General features: G+C 41.4%; 1 protein-coding gene across 1 annotated transcript in view; it reads left to right on the top strand.

Annotated features, from left to right (window-relative positions):
* The window catches only part of LOC311121823 (ADP-ribose glycohydrolase MACROD2-like), a gene marked incomplete at both ends in the record, with an annotated part of 532,081 nt that overhangs the window by 130,724 nt on the left and 382,724 nt on the right, over positions 1–18,633 (top strand). Inside the window, one exon of the mRNA XM_084196265.1 lies at positions 9,172–9,288. Coding sequence (XP_084052391.1) covers positions 9,172–9,288 — 117 coding nt within the window. The remainder of the gene's footprint in view (positions 1–9,171; positions 9,289–18,633) is intronic.

Below are 18,633 nucleotides of genomic sequence, written 5' to 3'. Positions count from 1 at the left end.
TGGTCGATAGGCTGTTGGTCGATCGAGATTTGTTTTTTTGTTTCGAGAAGTAGCAAATACATATATTTTTAATGGCACACGAGATACCGGTCTGATTCGCGCCCATCTCAGTGAACTAATCCATTGCGGAGGCTGAGACTAATCCATTGCGGAGGCCGCGTGGATGGCACAGTCCAAGAAGAATGGGAGTGTGGCTAAAATGCACAATGCACATCTCTCTCCAGAATGCGCTCTCTCCAGCCAATTTGTGCACATTCATTGTTTCATAACTTCATTGTATGAATTGTTTGCCTTGATTGTTAGTGTCTATCAATTCCCCATTACATATCACCAGTAGTAGCCTGCATTTACCGTTAATTCCAATAATTTATAATCTACAATGTTTGTTTGGTTATGGTAATTTCTGTTAATACATTCAATATATTATTATTCCAGTCTTTAACCGTTGTCATTGTCAGTGTGGACATGTTGTTTGCAGAGCCCACAACCTATGCTACACTTGTGAGAAACAAGTTTTGGTTTATTTCATTCCATTTATGAGTTTTGTCAATTTAGTCATTGTCTTTTGTTTGGTGCGCTACTGTCAATGTTAAGGACGCGCCTGATTATGCATAGAAGTAGGCCTATAGGCTACCTGGCCTGTGGGCAAATGCAGACATATAAATGTACCCATTTGGGGATCTGATAGTATTTCTGATTGACTTAACGCACCACCACTAATGAGCTGTGGAGCTTCTCAAAGTAATGTTTTCTTTACCTCAAACAGCAAGCAAACAAAGTCTGTTGTACATCTATTGAAAATGACAATAGTTCATCAATGTATATAAAAAAATATATATACAGCTCTCTCCCTTTCGATAACCACTCAGCATGAAAGGAAAAAATGTCCGTTTTAGGTTAGTATCATTTTCATTTTCATCTGGATAGCATTTTGATTAACCACGACAATGATTTTGAGATACGAAGGCGTTAATATAAATTAAATGAAACTGTTCCATGAAAATGTGCATATGAAAACCATAACTGGCACGCAGTTCGGTATAAATTGTCAGATAAATTGGCATTCCACATGAGAAAGGTTGCCGACTCCTCGTAGTCTATTACCGGCAACTTTAGGAGAGTAATGGCAGAATCTGCGAAAGCCAGCAGGAGCAGTAGGAGGATGGTTGGTCAGGTTAAGGTTTTTCTCTTCGGGTTATCTTGATCTCTTGCTCCCTCTTGAGTAATTTGTGTCTTATTTCATCAAACAACATCAGACATGCATATAGTTGATTTTATTAAAACACATAGGGTGTGTATACAGTGGGGGGGGGGAGTATTTAGTCAGCCACCAATTGTGCAATTCTCCCACTTAAAAAGATGAGAGAGGCCTGTAATTTTCATCATAGGTACACGTCAACTATGACAGACAAAATGAGGAAATAAAATCCAGAAAATCACATTGTAGGATTTTTAATGAATTTATTTGCAAATTATGGTGGAAAATAAGTATTTGGTCAATAACAAAAGTTTCTCAATACTTTGTTATATACCCTTTGTTGGCAATGACACAGGTCAAACGTTTTCTGTAAGTCTTCACAAGGTTTTCACACACTGTTGCTGGTATTTTGGCCCATTCCTCCATGCAGATCTCCTCTAGAGCAGGGATGTTTTGGGGCTGTCGCTGGGCAACACGGACTTTCAACTCCCTCCAAAGATTTTCTATGGGGTTGAGATCTGGAGACTGGCTAGGCCACTCCAGGACCTTGAAATGCTTCTTACGAAGCCACTCCTTCGTTGCCCGGGTGGTGTGTTTGGGATCATTGTCATGCTGAAAGACCCAGCCACGTTTCATCTTCAATGCCCTTGCTGATGGAAGGAGGTTTTCACTCAAAATCTCACGATACATGGCCCCATTCATTCTTTCCTTTACACGGATCAGTCGTCCTGGTCCCTTTGCAGAAAAACAGCCCCAAAGCATGATGTTTCCACCCCCATGCTTCACAGTAGGTATGGTGTTCTTTGGATGCAACTCAGCATTCTTTGTCCTCCAAACACGACGAGTTGAGTTTTTACCAAAAATGTATATTTTGGTTTCATCTGACCATATGACATTCTCCCAATCCTCTTCTGGATCATCCAAATGCACTCTAGCAAACTTCAGACGGGCCTGGACATGTACTGGCTTAAGCAGGGGGACACGTCTGGCACTGCAGGATTTGAGTCCCTGGCGGCGTAGTGTGTTACTGATGGTAGGCTTTGTTACTTTGGTCCCAGCTCTCTGCAGGTCATTCACTAGGTCCCCCCGTGTGGTTCTGGGATTTTTGCTCACCGTTCTTGTGATCATTTTAACCCCACGGGGTGAGATCTTGCGTGGAGCCCCAGATCGAGGGAGATTATCAGTGGTCTTGTATGTCTTCCATTTCCTAATAATTGCTCCCACAGTTGATTTCTTCAAACCAAGCTGCTTACCTATTGCAGATTCAGTCTTCCCAGCCCGGTGCAGGTCTACAATTTTGTTTCTGGTGTCCTTTGACAGCTCTTTGGTCTTGGCCATAGTGGAGTTTGGAGTGTGACTGTTTGAGGTTGTGGACAGGTGTTTTTTATACTGATAACAAGTTCAAACAGGTGCCATTAATACAGGTAACGAGTGGAGGACAGAGGAGCCTCTTAAAGAAGAAGTTACAGGTCTGTGAGAGCCAGAAATCTTGCTTGTTTGTAGGTGACCAAATACTTATTTTCCACCATAATTTGCAAATAAATTCATTAAAAATCCTATAATGTGATTTTCAGGATTTTTTTTCTCAATTTGTCTGTCATAGTTGACGTGTACCTATGATGAAAATTACAGGCCCCCCTCATCTTTTTAAGTGGGAGAACTTGCACAATTGGTGGCTGACTAAATACTTTTTTTCCCCACTGTATATATGGAAAAATACACGTTTTAAAATGTCGATCAATCGATTGGTCTAAAGAACAGATGACATTCGGTCGACCAAGATTTTTTTTTGTCTGGGACAGCGCTAAACATTCCTGAAACATACGTTGACAATGATACTGTTGCTGTTTCCTGTATGTTTTATTCATAGCCGAGTGTCAAAACACCGTTTTTAAAAGAGCAGGTGTTCATAATGTTTTGTACACTCATTGTAAATGGTGATATGTTGAAGACCAAGAGATTACAGTAACTCCCTACACACGTGTCCCACTTGTGTTCAGATTACTTGTATTTTGTTAAATGAGTACCTTATAAACTGCTCACGCACCAACATTTACCAAGTGGTCACTACAGACTGAAATTGATTAGCTTGTTCTACTGTAATCAATAGCATGCACAAATTGATCACTCATAACAATATTGTATTGAAATCAATGGAATTGGGACAATATCCGCTGCGACATGTACCGCTTGCGCTCTTCTAAAAGACCTTTGGTATACTACATATACCAGTGGATAGATGAGAACCTGTAGTAGCCATTTATCAACTCATCACCTTGTGCCACAATGTTTATGTTTATGGCCCTTACGAAAAAGGAAACCCAATCTAAGGTTAAAAGGATGTGTAATTCCACTAAGTTGTATGTGGTGAAAATGCAAGCTTGTGTAAGGTACACTGTCAATAAAATCATGTTGTTTTTATGGTAACTTACTGGCAGACAGTTACCTGTAAGTTAGTGTAAAAAAGGTACAGTATGTTACCATAAATTCCAAATAAACTTTGGTTTAACAGTACATTACTGTCCTTTTTTTTTTTTTTTTTTTACAGTAGCTTACAGGTAACTGGCTGCCAGTAAGTTAACGTAAAAACAACTGGATTTTGTTAGTGTAGTAACACAAACTGTCCACATTAGGGAAACTAGCGCAATATCAAATCATTTAATATGGCAAAATAATTCAACATGTCAATTGAGGATGATGCTATATGTTGCCCACTCACAAACTATTGCAGCGATGACATCTATTTCTCAGTCATTTAAACCATTTAGAGAGTTAAAAAATGCTCTTAAACACAATTTAACGGGGCGCTGTAGACTAGAGTTTCCGTAGGGTCTGTGCAGCAGCCTGAACCATTGATGTCCCTGTATACACTGTGTGCACAATTATTAGGCAAGTCAGCATTTTGACCATATCATCATTATTATGCATATTTCCCAACTCCAAGCTGTATAAACTGGAATGCTTATTGGATTTAAGCATATCAGGTGATGTGTATTTGTGTAATGAGGGAGGGTGTGGCCTAAGGAGATCAACACCCTATACCAAGGTGTGTATAATTATTAGGCAGCTTCTTTTCCTTAGGCAAAATGGTCCAAAAAATTGATTTAACTGACTCTGAAAAGTCAAAAATTGTAAAAAGTATTTCAGAGGGATGCAGCACTCTTGAAATTGCTAAGATATTGGTGCGTGATCACAGAACCATCAAACGTTTTGTTGGAAATAGTCAACAGGGTCGCAAGAACCGTGTTGAGAAAAAAAGACGCAAATTAACTGCCAAAGATTTGAGAAGAATCAAACATGAAGCTACCAGGAACCCATTATCCTCCAGTGCTGTCATATTCCAGAACTGCAACCTACCTGGAGTGCCCAGAAGTACAAGGTGTTCAGTGCTCAGAGACATGCCCAAGATAAGGAAGGCTGAAACCCACCACCACTGAACAAGACACATAAGTTGAAATGTCAAGACTGGGCCAAGAAATATCTGAAGACAGATTTTTCAAAGGTTTTATGGACTGATGAGATGAGAGTGACTCTTCACGGACCAGATGGATGGGCCCGTGGCTGGATCAGTAACGGGCACGGAGCTCCACTTCGACTCAGACGCCAGCATGGTGGAGGTGGGGTACTGGTATGGGCTGGTGTTATTAAAGATGAGCTAGTTGGACCTTTTCGGGTTGAAGATAGACTCAAACTCAACTCTCAAACCTACTGCCAGTTTTTAGAAGACACTTTGTTCAAGCAGTGGTACAGGAAAAAGTCTGCATCTTTCAAGAAGACCATGATTTTTATGCAGGACAATGCTCCATCGCATGCATCGAAGTATAATAATAATAATAATATGCCATTTAGCAGACGCTTTTATCCAAAGTGACTTACAGTCATGCGTGCATAAATTTTTTGTGTATGGGTGTAACCCACTACCTTGGCGTTACAAGCGGCGTGCTCTACCAGCTGAGCTACAGAGGACCACTCCAGTACTCAAGTACTCCACTGCGTGGCTAGCCAGTAAAGGCCTTAAAGATGAAAGAATAATGACATGGCCCCCTTCCTCACCTGACCTAAACCCTATTGAGAACTTGTGGTCCCTTCTTAAACGGTCGATTTACGGGGAAGGAAAACAGTACACCTCTCTGACCAGTGTCTGGGAGGCTGTGGTTGTGTCACGCCCTGGCTCTGGGGACTATGTTATGTTGAGCCAGGGTGTGTAATTCTATGTTTGATTTTCTATGTTGGGCTGAGTGACTCCCAATCAGAGGCAACGAGTGTCAGCTGGGTGTCTCTGATTGGGAGCCATATTTAACTGTCTGTCTTTCACTTTGTGTTTGTGGTTTCTTGTTCATTTCGGTTTGTGTTAAACTGTAGACGTCACGTTATCGTTTATTGTTTTGATCGTGTGATCAGTAATAAAAGGATATGTTCACCTTCAACGCTGCGCCTTGGTCCTCATCTCTAACCAACGATCGTGACAGGTTGCTGCTGCACAAAAAGTTGATTGTCAACAGATCAAGAAACTGACAGACTCCATGGATGGAAGGCTTATGACTGTTATTGAAAGAAGGGTGGCTATATTGGTCACTGATTTTTTTTTTGAAATGTCAGAAATGTTTATTTGTAAATTTTGAGTTGTTTGTTTATTATTCTCACTTTAACAAATGAAAATAAACAAGTGAGATGGGAAACTTTTCGTTTTTCATTTAGTTGCGTAATAATTCTGCACACTAATAGTTGCCCAATAATTGTGCACACATAGATATTCTCCAAAGAAAGCCAAAACCTCACTTTTACTTTCTTAAATATTCAGGTTTGAGGTTTATTAACATTTTGGATTGACCGAGAGCACTGTAGTTGTTCAATAATACAATTAATCCTCAAACATACAACTTGCCTAATAATTGTGCACACAGTGTATAGTGTACTACTTTTGCCCAGTTCTATAGGCCTTGGTCAAAAGTAGTACACTTTATAGGGAATAGGGTGCTATTTGGGATGCAGTCTGTTTTTGGTGCAGCTCCACACATGACATACTACCTGCTAAGAAGAGAAGTTTCCATCTCCTTTATCTGGGATATGGTGTGTGTCCAAAATAGTGCCCTATTCCCTACATAGTGCAGTACTTTTGACTAGAGCCGTATGGGCCCTGGTCAAAAGTGCTGCACTGAATAGGCAATAGAGTGCTATTTGGGACATAGATATGCTCTATCTATCCTCCATTCTAGCTGGTCTCCCACCACCCAGTGTCTCCCACAGCAGTCATGGATAATAGATTATCCAGGCACTAGCCCAGGCCCCACACTGATGTTACCCAGAGAGAGCTGTGGGTGTCTGGGAAGAGAGGAGAAGGTTCCTGTGGGAAGAGGGTAGATGGATGTGAAGATGGAGGTATGAGGTCTGTGTGTGTGTCTGGGGAGAGAAGGGTCCTGGGGGAGGAAGGGGAGATGGAGAGATGTGGGCTGTGCTGTGCTCTGTCTTCCATGGCCTGCCTGCTTTCTGGATGGTTACACATGGGGAAACTGGCTCTGGGGAAAACCCAGTTCACTATGCACCTGTTCCAGATGAGGACCTCATACTTGGACTCAGGAGAATGGAGGCCCTGGTCTGAGATGTCCAGGTGTCGTCTAAGATGGAGAAATGTTTCATACAGACTTAATAATCAGTTTCACTGAAGAGGCAGTGTGTCTGGAGATAGGGGTCTTGGGGGAAAAGTTAAGCTGGCTCCTGGCTGGGTCAAGGTGAGCAGACAGGGGCTCAGGATAATGTAGGCCCAGCTCGTAGAGAAGTGTTCTCATCTGTCCAGGTGTTGATATTTAGGAGAGTTTCATATGGACTGTGTATCCAGCTTCACAAAAGAGAGAACAGTCCATCAATGGGGATTTTACATTTACATTTTGGTGAATCAGCAGACACTCTTATCCAGAGCGACTTACAGTCAGTGCAGACGACCTGATGATGTGTGAGTCTGGGGAGAGGGGTGTTGGGGGAAGAGGGGAGGCTGGCTCCTGGCTGGCTCTACCTGGGCTCTGGAGAAAGACCTAGTTAGTTCACCATGCACCTGTTCAAGGTAAGCAGACTTAGAGGGAGCATGGAGCATCCTGCTCTCAGTGAAGTTCTCGCACCTGTTCAGGTGTTGATACAGACTGTGTATCAAGCTTGAGCGAGAGAGCGAGAGCGAGAAAATAGTCCTTCACTAGGGAGACTGTGTGTGTATGTGGAGGAGGGTCTTGGAGGAGGAAGAGAGGCTGGCTCCTGACTGGCTCCCACCTGGACCCAGGAGAACTCAGTTCACTCTCCCCAGACTCTGCGTTGCACCACAGGAGACCCAAAAGAATGCGGAGTCTAATCTGCTCTCAGAGAAGTTCTCTCACCTGTCCAGGTGCAATAAGACTTTGAAGAAAGTTGTATGGACTTTATAATCAGTTTCACTTTTCATGACTTGTACATGGGAAAAGGTGCTGTGTGGGAAGATTGCTGTGTGGGAAGATTGAGGGAGGCTGTGCTCAGACTCCCATGGCCTGGCTGGTTTTCCTTAGCTTGGGTACCAGTCTGTTTGTGCTATCACTAGGCAAGAAGTGGAGTGATGCCACAAATAGACTGGTACCCAGGCTAGGTTCACTTGGCCCTGGAGAAAACCAGGTTCACTCTGAACTCTCAGAGATGTTACCAGTGCAGATGCATCATGACTTAGAAGCAAAGTTTTGTATAGCCTTTTTTGAAAAGTTGTGTATGGACGTAATAATCAGCTTCACTAGAGAGAAAGAAAACATGACATATCCTTACACACACACACACACACACACACACACATTAACCCGGTGAATTAGAACCTTAGTGGGCAGGGATTTACCCAGGGGCCAAGTAGGACACACATCAACTAGGAAGGGAAGGAACACTCAGGACAGAACCGGAACACAAATCCACATTATAACACACTTCGGCCTCCTACCACAGAGGACATGATATAAACCATCCAGAACATAGTAATGGAGTATCACTGTACCCTAGCTGATGATATGAGTGAAAGATTACAGGAAATGTGTGTTATGTGCAGTGTCCCCTTATGAAAAAAGATTGCAGTCAGAATGCAGTATAACTGCAGTGCGCTGCAAATACTGTGCTGCGTCCAAAGTAACACACATTTTTTTTACTGCAGTAATTTTGCAATGTAACTGCAGTTAGAGTGTAGTATAGCTGCAGTTATTCTGCAATTACTGCGTCCAAAATACTACTTTGTGTGTGTGTGTGTTTGTGTGTGTGTGTGTGTGTGTGTGTCTGTGTCTGTGGCTACTCTGTGGAGGCATTATGAGATTCAAACAGTAGCTAATTTATTTCTTGCTGAGCCTATTTCTGTCAATATTTACTAGCAGCAGGGGCCTCTTGCTTCAGTGGTCAAATAACACTAGAAACATGTGCAACAGACCCATAAGCCACTGATAATGTATGAGGGTAAAGAGATGTGGAGAGCGTTGGGAAGAATGTTTGGGCGTATCTGAGGAAGAAAGAGGACAAATACATCAGTACAGACTTTGTAGCTAACTGACTTTCGTCTTTTTGGCTGACCATGTTTGTGTTGTAGTGAGAGAAGCATCAGTGGGTGGTTTTCACTGGGTTATGGAAGCTGTATTTTAGTGTAAGACAAATCTGACCTCAGGTCGACTTAACTGTGTAAGGTGACATGACACATGGCTGCTAGTAGCCCACCACAGCTAACTAGCCGGCATAACACAGCTAACTAGCTAGCACACAACAGCTAAATAGTATAACACAGATAACTAGCGCAACACAGCTTACTAGCTAGCACACAACAGCTAACTAGCGCAACACAGCTAACTAGCTAGCACACAACAGCTAACTAGTGCAACACAGCTAACTAGCTAGCACACAACAGCTAACTAGCACAACACAGCTAACTAGCTAGCACACCACAGCTAACTTAGTAAGACTAACACGTATGTGTCTTTCTGTCTCTCTGTTTCCAGTTGACGGCTGCATACATAAAGCGGCAGGCTCCTGTCTATATGAAGAATGCATCACACTCAACGGCTGTGAAACCGGCAACGCCAAGATCACCTGTGGCTACGACCTACCGGCTAGATGTGAGTACCGTTTAATCCATTATGATCCCTGTTACAATTTTCCCTGCCGTGGGTGCTGTTTGGACGCTACACAATACCTGCAATGAATACAGTTCATTCTATATGATCCCTACACATTGAACATGATCCCTGTGAAACATGTCGCTGAACATGTGAAACGTTGGGACATGATGTTGCTGCTATGCATTACAGCCAATCGGAACATTGTAACAACATGACTGCCAACCTAATTATCACTACACCACCCACCCACCAGCTACAAGATCACAGTTAACCTACCCCATAGGCAAAATTGGTTGCAATGATGTCCAGTATATCCCTTCTGTAAGATATTGTTGCCAGTGATGTCTGCAACATTACATAATGACTACACTGACATTGTGAATCACACCACTGCCTCACTGCATACTGAATCACATTGGGGACATTTTAGTAATTTTGGGATGAATCCTATCAATCAGCCCATCGAATTGACAGTTGCTTGCACACTTTATTTGTTTATTTTTGGATATAGAACAACAGTTCCATCATCGTTTATTAGTAGTGATTGGCCATTACTGATGAATGGGTTCTTATTATTAGCAGAGTCATTATGATTATGATGGGTAGGTGTTTGTTCTACGCCCTGTTGAAGGTGCCATCTGTACACAAAGTCTGCATCCCAAATGGCACACTATTCCCCTTTACAGGGATTTTTCAGGAATAGGAGGCAGGTAGGAGGTGTATAACATGCATTTGTCTGCGTGTGTGTGTGTGTGAGAGAGAGAGAGAGAGAGAGAGAGAGAGAGAGAGAGAGAGAGAGAGAGACTGGTAATGGATGAAGAGGTGTGTCTGTGGACACAGCTGGATTGGGGGAGTGATGGGGTGATATAGGTCCATGGGTAATTATTTGTAATGCACTTGCCACTCTTAAAAAGCTGCCACAAACAACGTTCCAAACAAAGCTGGAATAATATGGTAGGGTTAGAGTTTACAAACAAAAAAACAAGTGTATTTTTCTTTGGTACAGTTCTGTCATACTGTATTAAACATCCCAGTGGTAGTGCCTTGTCCCTGAAGAGTTTCTGTAAAACAGAGAGAGGGGGTGCCTCCCAAATTGCACCCTATTCCCTATATAGTGTACTACTTTTCACTAGAGTCCTATGAGCCCTGGTTGAAAGTAGTGCCCTATAAAGGGAATAGGGTGCCATTTGGGACTGACCCAGATACAGGACCAAGAGAGCCTGTGAAATTAGAAGAGGGTTGGAAGCAAATGAAAGTTATGGAGAAATTGGTTTGTGTTTAATGTGTCTTAAAGCTGTCAAACAGGCCAAGCAGATAAACCCATGAGTCATGCAGGATGACGGACAGGTGGTTCCATTGACTGCTATGGAAAACACACACACGTGCACACACACGCATGGACACACAGTCTGTTTCATTGTCTGCTATGGCAACACTGTCTGACACTTCCATTACAATTTAATAGCTATCCATGTCAAATGTCATAGTTTAATAACTTACTATGTCACTATATCACAAGTTGGAAACAATCTCGGGCCCTGGGCACATCTTCTGTAGGGGAGAGTGGTTTAAGTTGAGCCATTTTTTACATTCAGCATCATTCCGTCAAGTGAAATATAGCATTCTTTCTAACAAAGTTATCTACATATATTTCAGGATTTGTGTATCCCTGGAAATAATCTGAATGCATGTAAACATAACAGTTTTGAAAACATAGTTTGTCCCAAAAAAGTGGTATCTTGATACAGCTACGGGACAGGGTAAGTTAAGCCGTCTACACATTTCTGTACTGAAAGAAATATTACCACTACCTTTTTAAGACCATGTCCATCTTTATTTCCCAAACACAATTCAACACAATCACAATAGTTTTTTTTGTCTTTTAATCATTTTAAGCATCTTTTAACACAGGCCTAATACCTAACAAACACTATGTACTTTTTTTAACACTTTAACATAGGCCAGGCCCTGTTGTTACCTCATATCCCAGATATAATAACATGAGTTTGGAATGCATCAGAAAAGAAGAGAGCAACAAATTGATTGAAATAAGTCTTGTCAGTTAGTTTTCTCTTCAATATGACACTTCTCTGCTGCTAAATCCCAAACATATTTATTTTTTCCTCTTGTTCGCATCGCTGTCATCCTTACTATTTCCACTGTTGACTGCTCTTGGAAATTGACAGCTTTTTTAACTTCCCTTCTGTCTGTCTGTGAATGCTAGGCTTTGACTAAATAACTATTTTCTCTGGTTGCTTCCAAAATGGCACCCTATTCCCTATATAATGCACAACTTTTCACCAGAACCCTATGTTCCCTGGTTGAAAGTAGTGCACTATGTAAGAAATAGGGTTCCACTTGGAACGTAGCCTCTATCTGAAGTCTCTATCAGAAGTCTTTCAGACGTTCATATTATTTTCTTTTTTGTCATGAATTGTCCTTGTGTGACTTAATATCTGTTGTCCTCTGCCTACGCAGCCATTCTGAGCCTGTCACTACGGAGTGTTCTGTTCTCATTTGATCAATTCATAAAATCCTCACAAAACATTCTTGTTCCCCTCCCAAAATGAACAAAACAGTTACAATGGCGAAGACAAACAGTAGTACAAAGGTTTGTATTATGTTTCATTTTAATTTGCTGGTAATCAACATTTCCTTGTTTGTTTTGATTGACATTATGCTCTGCTCAGCCTGGTTTGTATTTCCTGCTTTGCCCCTTTTTACACACACACACACACACTTATATAATAAATAATATATACAGATTTAGGATCTTAATTTGACCTATATTGTCATAGCAAAATAATCCTGCGGCAACAGGATTTGAACATTTAGTAATGTTGCTTGATCGATGGTTAGGCTATTAGCTGTCCAAAAGTAGGCTACATGAAAAGTACAATATTGTTAATATAACCGTGGGTTTTCAGTTACTTTTTGCAAATCACGCAGGAAAATTCTCAGCAACAAAATAGTGACCAAATTAAGATCCTACATCTGTAGAAAATTTTAATGGAATATATGGGTTTCGTATGTGGTGTTTAGTTCAAGGCTAGCCTACGTGTGTACATATAAAGGATTTAGACGCTCTAGTTTTTCATACAAACACACAATTATGTACTCTCCCCTGGGCTAATGTAAATGAAGTGGACTTACTGAAATTGAAATGAAGCTAATTCAAAGACGTTTGCCATTCTCGCTTACTAACGAGGTGAATGTTGCCAACCCCAGGAAATATAGAAATATAGAAATTCACTTTATTAATTTCTCCTTTGATATTAATGTTTTCACTTGTGTCTGTTTCATAAACTATTTGATTTGAAGTTGATTTGACTAATGATTCAAACAGATACTGTTTGGGTAATTGAAACATGGGCTGTGCTGGGTTGGCTATCAGCCTGTGTGGTGTGGTGAATACATAGGCCATATTTCAACAGTCAGACGTCTATGGAAGAGTCACATATCCATGGAAATTGGGTCAGAGTCACACTAACTCTCCATAGGTACGAGACTCTAAGCTAATATGGCCACCGTACACTTAGGTCACTCTGTGGAAAAGCTTCACTGCAGATGAATCATTAGGGTAAGGAACCACACAGAATCCCAACATACATCATATTGTTCCTTAGTATCACACAATATAATCAGGTAGTGTTTGGGAACACATCAGAGTCAAACTTCAACATAACAGAATGATGTCATGGCTGCTACGGCGGCAGTGTGATCGTGAGTGCGGGGCGCTGGTATGTTAATATATGTATGTGTATTTATTGTTTTAAAACCAGACCCTGTCATGCCTTATTTTGTGACTAGACGCACACACACACACATGCACACACACACCACACACCTGACATATGTTTACAGATGGTAATATCCATCCCATTTCCAAGACTGTCAAGGAAAAGGTGGAAGAACGAGGGACAGACAGAGAGAGAGAGAGAAACTGAGTGTGAGAAAGAGAGAGAGCGTGAGAGAAAGAGAGAGAGCGAGAGAGAGAGAGGACAGAACAGATGGGCTGTTTACCGTTTAATTCTTGGCAAAGACAAGTCTCTCATTTCCAAGGATGTGGCCTTTCTCCACGCTTTCCAATTTTACCCAAACACTGGGGCACCGTTCCCAATCTGTTCCCCCCCAAATTTCCCAATATCTCCCTCAGGACAGCCCTGTACTGTACCATAGGGAAGCAGGCCAATGCCAACCTCTCCCCCTCTCCCCTCCTCTCCTCCGCCTCACCTCTCCTCTCCTCTGAGACCAGTTTCAGCTGGGGGCTGTAGTCCCCCCCTGGAGAGTGAGGCCTTGAAGAGACTTTCCGGAATATTTGCATATTTTTTTGCCTATAGTTCTGAAAGTAGCACTCAAGAGCCAAAACGGGTCCCTGAAAATTGCGTAGTACGTCATACAGTATATGTGAAGTACATCTTTGATCTCTCTTCTGTGTCACTGAGCCGTTTGGCCCGCCCTGGAACCTCATTGGATAACGCTGGGTAGGCCTGGGCCAGCCTTCTTCTTCTTCCACTGTTCAACTCGTCAATGTGCATCTTGCTACAGTAGCTGTCACTCAAATGGCGAGGGGCAGAAGCTCAGTGGCTGGAACTCGAATTGCTATGAGGCTGGCCCATGTGGGCCAAGCTTGCATTACTCAAAATGGCGCCAGACAGCTTCCAGAAAATAGTCGCTTTCAAGCTAGAGATTTCGTGGCTAATTGAGGTAAGACAGTAATTCTGCTCATAGATTATTCATGATTGATACATCCAGCCCAAAGCGGGAAGTAAAAAAAAATTATGACCTAGTCGCCAAAGTTCAGGAAAACCTCTTTAATTTAGTTATCCAGAGTAGCTTTGGATCTCCCTCCCGCAAGGCACATACACATAGCAGAGTTCTCCTCTCCTGTCTCAGGGTGCTGATGAGAGCCACAGACCCTTTCTTTCTAATCAAATCATATCAAATCAAATGTTATTTGCCACATGCGCCGAATACAACAAGTGTAATGCTTACTTACAAGCCCTTAACCAACAATGCAGTTTTTTAAAAGTGTTAAGTAAAAAATAGATAAGTAAAAAAATAAAAAATAGCAAATGTCACTAAGTGAAGGTCTAAGGTAGAATAGTATTGCTCTACCATATCCGAGTTCTATGAGATGAAATACATTCTGTAGTTGCGTTGAAAGGAGTTGTGAATTATCTCAATTTCCCTGAGCCGGTCTAGACTCTTCTCCTAGTAGTGAATAGGGCTCAATGGGTCTTCTCTCAAACAGCTTCTAACCCTTGTATGTAGGGTTGTTCTCAAGTACAGTATCTTTTGCACTGTATAGTGCATTGTGGTTTTATACAGTCACCTTGAAAGCTTCATGAAAGAGTATTCTTTCTGTCAAATGTACGATGAGAGAGAGAGAAAAACAGAGATATAGAGAGAGAATCAGAGAGAGAGAGAGAGAGAGAGAGAGAGAGAGAGAGAGAGAGAGAGAGAAACAGAGAGATAGACAGAGAAAACAAGGTTATTCTTCTCATCAAATGTGAATCTCTCCAACCAACTGGCCTCAGGCACAGATCACAATCTGTCAAGGGCGCTGGTAAATTATATCACTTTAGCTAATATGGAAATTATAAGAAAAGGAGGGAAGGTACAACTAGTAAAGGAATAAGAAATAAAATGCTTCCTCATGTCTGGGCAAAGAGTTGGTTTGCATCCCAAATGGCAACCTATTCCTTATATAGTGCATTACTTTTGACCAGGGCTCATATGGGTACAATTTTGGGGGGGGAAATAGGGGTACAATTTGGTGTCTCAAAGGGACTGGTTTGCCCCTCAGTGGAAGTAGCTCAAAGTAATGATGTGAAATCTTAGTTGTTCATGTTTGGAGCATGACATGATGCGCTGAGCGAATGGAAATGACAACTATAAAACCCGGCCATTTGGAGATATATATATTTTTTCTATCCTCAGGAAGAAAATGACCGTCCATTAGTCCTCACTAAGCAGTTTAGGCTGAGGCTCAGTGGTTGACAAACTGCCCCTTTAAGGCTCCATCCCTAATTGCAGCCTATTCCCTATATAGTCCCTATATAGTGCACTAATTTTGACCTGGGCCCTATGGGGAATAGGGTGGCATTTGAGACCCACTTGAGAGAGTACCTATTCACATCTGGGACTGATTATGATGGTCGGGCCAAGGATTATTAATCAATGATTAATCATTATCCACGTAGCATAGCAGAAAGACTCCAAATAAAACCCTGTCTGTCTATTACATCTGACAGGGAAATGGTCTATTTGACCCTTGGATGTGTCTCAAATGGCACCCTATTCCCTATATAGTTCACTACACTACCGGTCAAAAGTTTTAGAACACCTACTCATTCAAGGCATTTTTTTTATTTTTACTATTTTCTACATTGTAGAATAATAGTGAATACATCAAAACTATGAAATTACACATATGGAATCATGTAGTAACCAGAAAAGTGTTAAACAAATCAAACTATATTTTAGATTTTAGATTCTTCAAATAGCCACCCTTTGCCCCCTCTTGGCATTCTCTCAACCAGCTTCACCTGGAATGCTTTTCCAACAGTCTTGAAGGAGTTCCAACATATGCTGAGCACTCGTTGGCTGCTTTTCCTTCACTCTGAGGTCCGACTCATCCCAAACCATCTCAATTTGGTTGAGGTCAGGGGATTGTGGAGGCCAGGTCATCTGATGCAGCACTCCATCACTTTCCTTCTTGGTCAAATAGCCCTTACACAGCCTGGAGGTGTATTGGGTCATTTTCCTGTTGAAAAACAAATGATAGTCCCACTAAGCCCAAACCAGATGGGATGGCATATCGCTGCAGAATGCTGTGGTAGCCATACTGGTTAAGTGTGCCTTGAATTCTTAATAGATCACAGAGTGTCACCAGCAAAGCACCCCCACACCATAACACCTCCTCCTCCATGCTTTACGGTGGGAAATACACATGCGGAGATCACCCGTTCACGCACATCGTGTCTCACAAAGACACGGCGGTTGGAACCAAAAATCTCAAATTTGGACTCCAGACCAAAGGACAAATTTCCACCGGTCTGATGTCCATTGCTTGTGTTTCTTGGCCCAAGCAAGTCTCTTCTTCTTATTGGTGTCCTTTAGTATTGGTTTCTTTGCAGCAATTCGAACATGGCCTGATTCACACAGTCTCCTCTGAACAGTTGATGTTGAGATGTGTCTGTTACTTGAAGTCTGTGAAGCATTTATTTGGGCTGCAATTTCTGAGGCTGGTAACTCTAATGAACTTATCCTCTGCAGCAGAGGTAACTCTGGGTCCTCCATTCCTGTGGCGGTCCTCATGAGAGCCAGTTTCATCATAGCGCTTGATGGTTTTTGCGACTGCACTTTAAGAGACTTTCTAAGTTCTTGAAATGTTCCGTATTGACTGACCTTCATGTCTTAAAGTAATGATGGACTGTCATTTCTCTTTGCTTATTTGAGCTGTTCTTGCCATAATATGGACTTGGTCTTTTACCAAGTAGGGCAATCTTCTGCCAAATAGGGCTACCTTGTCACAACACAACTGATTGGCTCAAACACATTAAGAAGGAAAGAAATTCCACAAATTAACTTTTAAAAAGGCACACCTGTTAATTGAAATGCATTCCAGGTGACTACCTCATGAAGCTGGTTGAGAGAATGCCAAGAGTGTGCAAAGCTGTCATCAAGGCAAAGGGTGGCTATTTGAAGAATTTGTTTAACACCTTTTTGGTTAATACATGATTCCATATATGTTATTTCATAGTTTTGATGTCTTCACTATTATTCTACAATGTAGAAAATAGTAAAAATAAAGAAAAATCATTGAATGAGTAGGTGTTCTAAAATATTTGACCGGTAGTGTACTTTTGACCAAAGCCCTATTCTGACCGTAGGGCGCTGGTCAAAAGTAGAGAACTATATAGGGAATAATCCTTGTGAGTTACATGAGTTGTTATGTTCAGCTGAAGACAAGGCTTTGTGGTTAGGAAGTCAGTCAGCCTTAACCTGGTCCCAGAGCTGTTTGGGCTATCATGCCAAGTCCTGACAATTATCATAGGAGTTGAAAAGACAACACAAACTGATCTGGGACCAGGCTAAGGTAATTTATCCATAGATTTATAGATCAGTAGTTTCAAGTTTTAATGTCACAGTGAAATGCCTTTCTTGTAAACTCAAAACCCAACAATGCAATAATCAATAACAATGTATTACTAGAAAAAAAAACACCAGAAATAAGAATAGGAAATATGAAATACACAATAAAGTAAGTAAGCATACTATATTCAGGAAATATTTAAAATGTCAGTTCCAATACAATATTTACATGTGCAGGGATACTGGAGGTAGATGTAAGGCGACTATACAACAGGATATAAGATAAACAGAGGAGCAGCAGCTTGTATGTGAGTGGGTTTGCGGGTGTGTAGAGTCAGTATAAATGTATGTGCATATTATGTGTGAATGAGCAAATGATGGAGTGAGTGTTTGTGTGTGTGTTGGAGTGACAGTGTGTGTGAGTGTGTAGGGCCCTGTGAGTTTTCATAGAGACAGTGCAAAGATACAAAGTTAACTCAGATAGTCCGTGTAGCTAATTTGTTAGCTATTTATCAGTCGTATTGCTTGGGGACATGTATCCTTTGTTTTAAGAGTTTGTCCCCAAGATGTCCCCTGAGTTGTGTTTTGCATGCTTTTATGTTGAGCATTTATTTTAAAGTTCATAAAGTTTAGAGTTTGTAACTGTTTGCCTTTTTGTCTCTAGTGCCATTCTATTTTCATGGAGAGAAACTAAAGCTATCTCTTCACAAAACAAACAGAGAGAGAAAAAGAGAGAGAGAGAGAAAGACAATTTGCGAAAACGCTTGATTAAATATTCATCCGTCAGTTGGTGTTCGAATTTTCATTCCAAAATATTTTGGGAATGTGGTCATAAAAATAGGCTAAATATAAAAAAGCACAACAAGATCAAAAGCTGTGATAAATTATTAAACCAACACTAGAAACTCATATATTATTTGTTGTGGGTGGCAGTGTCAGTTCTTATTCTATAAAAGAAAACAAAATGATAAGTTGTTTGTCATGATGATTCTGTCCGGTTTATATCTGGGTTAAATGGTCTTCTAATGACTGGACAGTAACCAACTGTATTAGCTCGATAGTTACTCCACTGTCTCCTTAAACAGGCTAGGGAGCTACTGTTCAGAAGGACCTCTCACTGAATCCTTGTTTCCATTGGCACTTTGAATTGGTGGCAAATTCGAGCTGGCTCGAAAGGAATTCTCAAATTCGAGCTGGGTTGGGGAAAACAGGACCAGTGTAGCCCAGTTTCACAACTGGTGC

The sequence above is a fragment of the Coregonus lavaretus genome (assembly GCF_964263955.1).
Source record: "Coregonus lavaretus genome assembly, contig: HAP1_SCAFFOLD_206, whole genome shotgun sequence".
Lineage (NCBI taxonomy): Eukaryota > Metazoa > Chordata > Actinopteri > Salmoniformes > Salmonidae > Coregonus > Coregonus lavaretus.
Note: the sequence above shows the minus strand (reverse complement) of the source record. Positions and strands in the feature narration are given on the sequence as shown.